At 45.6% G+C, this 8128-nt stretch overlaps 1 protein-coding gene across 1 annotated transcript in view; it reads left to right on the top strand.

The window, feature by feature from the left end:
• LOC143277191 (uncharacterized) overlaps positions 1-7516 on the top strand; it is an 11813-nt gene extending 4297 nt beyond the window's left edge. The window contains exons 4-7 of the mRNA XM_076581968.1: positions 189-260; positions 2067-2124; positions 5203-5325; positions 7207-7516. Of these exons, the coding sequence (XP_076438083.1) occupies positions 189-260; positions 2067-2124; positions 5203-5325; positions 7207-7269 (316 nt within the window). The 3' untranslated portion in view covers positions 7270-7516. The remainder of the gene's footprint in view (positions 1-188; positions 261-2066; positions 2125-5202; positions 5326-7206) is intronic.
• The last annotated feature ends 612 nt before the right edge of the window (positions 7517-8128 follow it).

The raw sequence follows: 8128 nt of genomic DNA, 5'->3' as shown, positions 1-8128 counted from the left end.
AAATGCAGTTTGCATATAATTAGGCTTCATTTTTTAAATTTTTTTGTGCCCAACCCAGAGGTGCAATATTGTTTTAAACTGTAAACTTATGTCAATCTGTGATATAAGCCGAGTGTTGGGCCTAAGATAATGATAATATGAATATGATAAAGACAGCAATGATGTCTTTTTTTGTGTGTGTGTTCCAGACGAATGCCAGTGACCTCTGGAGAAGAGGAATTGGAGCGGGACAAGCATGCTAGGCTGATTGGTCAACTCAAGTGAGTTCCGGCTCAATGTGTGCTCAGCGCTCACTGAATATTTTGCTTCTTGTAGCCTCTGTTTTGATGAGTTGTTAAGTACAGCGCAGGCTTTTCAGTTTTTGGGGGGTTTTTTTTGTTGGTTTTTTTCTTCATTCACACAGGATTGCGTGTAGTGTTGGTGCTTGAATTATGTGAGTGTGGAGGGCATTGAGTTGCACGACGCAAAATCATTCGTTGTATAAAAATGATTCGTTCATTCATTCATTCTTATTCTTCTTCTTACTTCTTCCTCTTCCCCTATGCGTTTTCATTATTGTTATAAACTCCTTCAACCTTTCCCAATGGCTGTGAAGGCAGAAGAGGATGGCCAAAGGGCATGGGGAGCTCTTATCCTTGGCTGGAAGTCCCCCTAGGAGGCGGAGCTCCGAAAAAAAAACCCTGCACCTGCCGAAGCCGTCCTGCACGTGGCAGTATCTGCACCTGTGGGACTGTGAGCATCGGTAGGCGAGAGAGTGGGGAAGGGACTGCACAACTCCTCCTCACTAAAAAAAAAGTCACCTGTGCTGGTCAGGCAGCCTCTTCGGCCATATGAGGACACACACCAACAGATAAGCCTGCCTGCCTACTCATCCATCGGACCAACGGGAGACTCCATCAGTTAACTCTTTCACCACCATAGGCGACTTTAGTCAGCATCCAGGGGTCATGTTAAAAGGACAATTTTTCATGTTGTAACAAAGTTTGACAGCCGCATCCAGTTTTTCACCTAATGAACTGAAGCCTGCAACTGAAAGCATCATATATAAAATATTAGTCACTTGGGAATGTTTCTGGGACGGGCGCAATAGCGGAGTGGTTAAAGCGTTGGACTGTCAGTCTGAGGGTCCCGGGTTTGAATCACGGTGACGGCGCCTGGTGGGTAAAGGGTGGAGATTTTTACGATCTCCCAAGTCAACATATGTGCAGACCTGCTAGTGCCTGAACCCTCTTCGTGTGTATATGCAAGCAGAAGATCAAATACGCATGTTAAAGATCCTGTAATACACGTCAGTGTTCGGTGGGTTATGGAAACAAGAACATACCAAGCATGCACAACCCCGAAAACAGAGTATGGCTGCCTACATGGCGGGGTAAAAACGGTCATACACGTAAAAGCCCACTTGTGTGCATACGAGTGAACGCAGAAGAAGAAGAAGAAGAAGAAGAATGTTTCTGGTAGTGAAAGGGTTAATATTCTTCTTCTCCTTCTTCGTCTTCATTCCTGTGCTGCAGCTCCCACATTCACTCGTATATACACATGCTGGCTTTTACATGTATGACTGTATTTACCCCACCATGTAGGCAGCCATACTCCGTTTTCGGGGGTGTGCATGCTGGGCATGTTCTTGTTTCCATAACCCATGGAATGCTGACATGAATTACAGGATCTTTGACGTGTGTATTTGATCTTCTGCTTGCATATACACACGAAGAGGGTTCAGGCACTAGCAGGTCTGCACATAATTATGTTGACCTGGGAGATCGGAAATATCTCCACCCTTTACCCACCAGGCGCGGTTACCGAGTTTCAAACCCGGAACTCTTGGATTGAAAGTCCAATGCTTTAACCATTTGGCTGTTGTGCCCGTCAGTCTTTTTCTTGTTTTTCTTCTTCTCCTTCTTATCATTACTACTGTTATCATCATCATCATCATAATTCTTCTTCTTGATATTGTTATTGTTGGTGTTGCTGTTGTTTCTGCTGCTGCTGTTGTTGTTGTTATCATTAGATATTCTTCTTCCTCTTCTTCCTATCACTCCTTCGTGGTGTGGTGTCATTTACAGGGCAGCTGAAGCCAGAAATCGGCTGAGGATTATGCGTCTGCGTTACCAAGCCAACCGGGTAAGAATGCGTTTGATGGACTTTGAGAGAGAGAGAGAGAGGGAGAGGGAGAGGGAGGGAAAGAGGGAGGGAGAGAGAGACAGATGCAAAGATAGGGAAAGAGAGAAAACGAGACACACAAAGATAGGGAAAGAGAGAGAGACACAGAGAGAGACAGACAGAAGAGACATAGAGACGCTAAGATAGGGAGAGAGGGAGGGGGAGAGAGACAGAGAGGGAGAGAGGGGGACAGAGAGACGCAAAGACAGGGAGACAGACAGACAGAGAGAGAGAGAGGCAAAGATAGAAGGGGAAAGAGAGAGACAGACAGAGAGAGAGAGAGAGAGGGGGGGGGATGGACAGAGAGATGCAAAGATAGGGAGACAGACAGACAGAGAGAGAGAAAGATAAGGTAAGGCTCTCATTATCATTATCGTTATCATTATCATGTGTATGGTATGGTGGTTGTAAGGCCCCCATACTCATCATTGTTATCCTGTGTATTGTGTGGTGGTTGTATATGGCCTCATTGATTGATTGATTGATGTGGATACTTATATAGCGCCTATCCTCGGTCGGAGACCAAGCTCTAAGCGCTTTACATACACGGGGACATTTGCACCACAGGCTGCCTACCTGGATAGAGCCAACTGACGGCTGCCACTGGGCGCTCATCATTCGTTTCCTGTGTCATTCAGTCAGATTTCAGACGCACACTCATACACACTCAGACAGACATGTAACATTTTACGTGTATGACCGGTTTTTTTAAAAATTTATTTACCCCGCCATGTAGGCAGCCATACTCCGTTTTTGGGGGTGTGCATGCTGGTATATTCATGTTTCCATAACCCACCGAACACTGACATGGATTACAGGATCTTTAACGTGCGTATTTGATCTTCTGCGTGCGCATACACACGAAGGGGGTTCAGGCACTAGCAGGTCTGCGCATGATTATGTTGACCTGGAAGGTCGGAAAAATCTCCACCCTTTACCCACCAGGTGCACCGAGATTCGAACCCAGGACCCTCAGATTGAAAGTCCAGTGCTTTAACCATTCGGCTATTGCACCCGTCATTATCATTATCATTATCATTATCCTGTGCATCATATGGTGGTTGTATACGGCCTCATTATCATTATCCTTATCAGCAGTTGTGGGGTGGGGTGTTATGTGGATTTGTCCGAAAGCTGTGACGCCTCCTTGAGAAACTGAAACTGAAACTGAGGCTGTGTATGGTATGGTGGTTATTCAGGCCTTCATTATCATTGTCATCATCATTATCATTATCTTTGGTGGTTGTAAAGCCCTCGTTAACATCATCATTATCATTATCCTGTGTAGCGTTTGGTGGTTGTAAAGCCCTCGTTAACATCATCATTATCATTATCCTGTGTAGCGTTTGGTGGTTGTAAAGCCCTCGTTAACATCATCATTATCATTATCCTGTGTAGCGTCTGGTGGTTGTAAAGCCCTCGTTAACATCATCATTATCATTATCCTGTGTAGCATTTGGTGGTTGTAAAGCCCTCGTTAACATCATCATTATCATTATCCTGTGTAGCGTTTGGTGGTTGTAAAGCCCTCGCTATCATCATCATTATCATTATCCTGTGTAGCGTTTGGTGGTTGTAAAGCCCTCGTTATCCTCATCATTATCATTATCCTGTGTAGCGTTTGGTGGTTGTAAAGCCCTCGCTATCCTCATCATTATCATTATCCTGTGTAGCGTGTGGTGGCTGTAAAGCCCTCGTTATCCTCATCATTATCATTATCCTGTGTAGCGTTTGGTGGCTGTAAAGCCCTCGTTAACATCATCATTATCATTATCCTGTGTAGCGTTTGGTGGCTGTAAAGCCCTCGTTAACATCATCATTATCATTATCCTGTGTAGCGTTTGGTGGTTGTAAAGCCCTCGTTATCATCATCATTATCCTGTGTAGCGTTTGGTGGTTGTAAAGCCCTCGTTAACATCATCATTATCATTATCCTGTGTAGCGTTTGGTGGCTGTAAAGCCCTGGTTATCATCATCATCTTCTGTATGGTATGGTAGTTGTATATGGACTCATTATCATTATCCTTATCATCAGCCTCGTTATACCCCCGAAAACGGAGTGTGGCTGCCTACATGGCGGGGTAAAAACGGTCATACACGTAAAAACCCACTGCAGCACATACAAGTGAACGTGGGAGTTTCAGCCCACGAACGCAGAAGAAGAAGAAGAAGATCAGCCTCGTTATCATTATCTTTTTTTTAATAATCATTATCCTGTGTATGGTATGGTGTTTATGCAGCCCCACATTATCATTATCCCATATAAAGTATGGCGGTTCAACTGCGACGGACGAACCCGGGTGTGGCCATGTATGGGGGAATCTAAATGAGCAGCGTGGGTGTAATACCACTGAAACGGTGCAGATGATGGGGCAGCAAAAAAAACCAAACAAACAAACAAAAGAACAAAAAAGTATGGTGGTTCTACAGGCCCTTGTTATCATTATCATCTTCTTCTTCTTCATGGGCTGCAACTCCCACGTTCACCCTGTATGTATGTACACGAGTGGGCTTTTACGTACGTACGTGACCATTTTTTTTACCCCACCACCATGTAGGCAGCCATACTCCGTTTTGGGGGGTGGGGGTGGGTGTTTTTGTGGAGTGGAGTGATGGACTAGAGGTAACGCATCCGCCTAGGAAGCAAGAGAATCTGAGCGCGCTGGTTCGAATCACGGCTCAGCCGCTGATATTTTCTCCCCCTCCACTAGACCTTGAGTGGTGGTCTGGATGCTAATCATTCGGATGAGACGATAAACGGAGGTCCCATGTGCAGCATGCACTTAGCACATGTAAAAGAACCCACGGCAACAAAAGGGTTGTTCCTGGCAAAATTCTGTAGAAAAATCCACATCGATAGGAAAAACAAATAAAACTGCATGCAGGAAAAATTTTTTTTAAAATGGGTGGCACTGTAGTGTAGCGACACGCTCTCCCTGGGGAGAGCAGCCCGAATTTCACACAGAGAAATCTGTTGTGATAAAAAGAAATACAAATACAAATACAAAATACAAATATATCATTATCCTGGTGATTCAGGCCCAGGAGATTGGACACCTGATAGCCTGCCAGCCTGTGGCCTTGAAAGCTGTTCGGCTCCAGGCCCTTCTGCCCCCCTACCCGGATGTCAAGGACAAGGGAGACCAGCTGGATAAAGTGGATGTGAGTGAGGGTGTGTGTGTGTGGGGGGGGGGGTGGGGGAGGGGGGGGGGGTGGTGGGGGGGGGGACTGACAGGGGTTGTCTTTCTTTGCATCAGCTGAGGAAAATGTTTTCTGTCTGTCTGTCTGTCTGTCTGTCTCTCTGTGTCTCTTGTCTCTTGTGTCTGTTGCTGTCTCTTTTTATTTTTATTTTTTGTTTCTTTCTCCCATTCTTCATTTTTTTTGGAAAATGAAAGGTTCGTTCATTCGTTCGTTCATTCATTCATTTATTCACTCACTCTCTCTCTGTCTCTCTTTGTGTCTCTCTGTCTGTCTCTCTGTGTCTCTCTGTGTGTCTCTTTGTCTCTCTGTCTCTCTCTCTGTGTCTCTCTGTGTGTCTCTGTCTCTCTCTCTGTGTCTCTCTGTGTGTCTCTGTCTCTCTCTCTGTGTCTCTCTGTGTGTCTCTGTCTCTCTCTCTGTGTCTCTCTGTGTGTCTCTGTCTCTCTCTCTGTCTCTCTCTGTGTCTCTCTCTCTCTCTGTCTCTCTCTGTGTCTCTCTGTGTGTCTCTGTCTCTCTCTCTGTGTCTCTCTGTCTCTGTCTCTCTCTCTGTGTCTCTCTTTGTCTCTCTGTCTCTCTCTCTGTGTCTCTCTGTGTGTCTCTGTCTCTCTCTCTCTGTCTCTCTCTGTGTCTCTCTCTCTCTCTGTCTCTCTCTGTGTCTCTCTGTCTCTGTCTCTCTCTCTGTGTCTCTCTTTGTCTCTCTGTCTCTCTCTCTGTGTCTCTCTGTGTGTCTCTGTCTCTCTCTCTGTCTCTCTCTGTGTGTCTCTCTCTCTCTCTGTCTCTCTCTGTGTCTCTCTGTGTCTCTCTGTCTCTCTCTCTGTGTCTCTCTGTGTGTCTTTCTCTGTGTCTCTCTCTGTGTCTCTCTGTGTCTGTCTCTCTCTGTCTCTCCCTGTCTCTCTCTGTCTCTCTATGTGTCTCTCTGTGTCTCTCTGTCTCTCTCTGTGTCTCTCTGTCTCTCTCTGTGTCTGTCTGTCTCTCTGTCTCTCTATCTGTCTCTGTGTCTCTCTCATCTCTCTGTGTCTTTCTGTCTCTCTCTGTGTCTCTCTGTCTCTCTATCTCTCTATGTCTGTCTCTGTTGCTGTTTTGTTTCTTTCTCTCAATCTTCACTGTTGGAAAAAGAAAGGTTTGTTTATTCATTCGTTCATTCACACACACTCTCTCTCTCTGTCTCTATCTATGTCTGTCTCTGTTGCTGTCTGTTTTGTTTCTTTCTCTCAATCTTCACTGTTCGAAAATGAAAGGTTCATTCATTTGTTCGTTTGTTCGTTCATTCGCTCTCTGTCCGTGTCTGTGTCTGTTTCTCTCTCTCTCTCTCTCTCTCTCTCTCTCTCTCTCTCTCTCTCTCTCTCCCCATCCCCCCTCTCTTCTCTCTCTCTCTCTCTCTCTCTCTCTCTCCCCATCCCCCCCTCTCTCTCCCTCTCTACTCTTATGCACTAAATACAACCCCCCCCCCCAAAAAAAAAACAAAAAAACTGGACTGTTAATGACAGTAAAATGATTAAAAATGTCTCTCAGTCTGTCTGTCACACACACACACACACACACACACACACACACACACACACACACACACACACACACACACACACACATACATACATACACACATACATACACACACTCACATGCACACACACACACATGCATGCACACGTACACACAAATACTCACACATACACACACATAAGCACACATACACACACCGCATGCACGCACACACACTTGCACCCCCCACCCCTACCCCACCCCACCCCCTCTAGCCCCTCCATTACACCCCCCCCTCCCCCACCACACACCACCTCCAACCCAGACCCCCGGTAATGAAGATCACACGTGTATCTGTTGCAGAGAACAAGGGTAGAGTCGCTGATTGAGGACACCTCAGGCCTTTTAACCAACAGAGCTTACTGAACGCAGCATTCTTGCTGTGTCGTGTGTGGCACTGTGTGTCTGCGTGATTGTGTTGTGTTGCGTTGTATTACATTGTCTTGTCTTGTCTTGTCTTGTATTGCATTGCAATGTGTTGTATTGTAATAGTTTTCCATTGTCTTGCGTTTCGTTGCATGGCATTATCTTGTCTTTGCATTGCATTGCATTATATCGTATTGTATTGTATTCTGTTCACTATTATGTTTCATTGTTGTTGTTTTTTTTGTTGTTGTTGTATTGTGTTGTGTTGTTTTGTGTTGTATTGTATTGTCTTGTCTTGCATTGCATTGTATTGCATTTGATGATATTGCTTTGCATTGCATTGCATTACACTGTATTGTATTGTATTGTATTGTATTGCATTGCTTCGTCTTGTATCTTACTCTTTTGTGTCACAACAGTTTTCTCTGCATTGAAATCAGGCTGCTCTCCCCTGCTGGGAGAACACATCACTATAGATAGTGCAGAACCCCCCCCCCCTCCACCATCCCCCCCCCCCCTCACCTTGGCTCCCTCCGCCCCCCCTCCCCCTCCCACCGCCCTTTTTAATTACTTGTTTTTTTTTCTTCTTTTTTCTTCTTTTTTTTTTCTTGCGATCTACAGAATCTTGCCAAGGACAGCCCTATTGTTGCCATGGTGACTTTTACGTGCACTAATTGCATGCTACGCATGGTACCTTCCTCATTTCTTCCTCTCATCCTGGCGTGCCTCGACCCCAAACACTCACGGTCTCAGTGGAGGGGGGGAGGAAGGAAATTACTGGAGAGGGTAGGGTTCGAACCCAGTGCGCTCAGATTCTCTTGCTTCCTGGGTGGACGGTGTTTCCACTGGGCCAACGCTC

Source organism: Babylonia areolata, chromosome 33, assembly GCF_041734735.1.
Source record: "Babylonia areolata isolate BAREFJ2019XMU chromosome 33, ASM4173473v1, whole genome shotgun sequence".
Taxonomy (NCBI): Eukaryota; Metazoa; Mollusca; class Gastropoda; order Neogastropoda; family Buccinidae; genus Babylonia; species Babylonia areolata.
The sequence above is the reverse complement of the archived record's forward strand: the minus strand, read 5'-3'. Positions and strand labels throughout refer to the sequence as shown.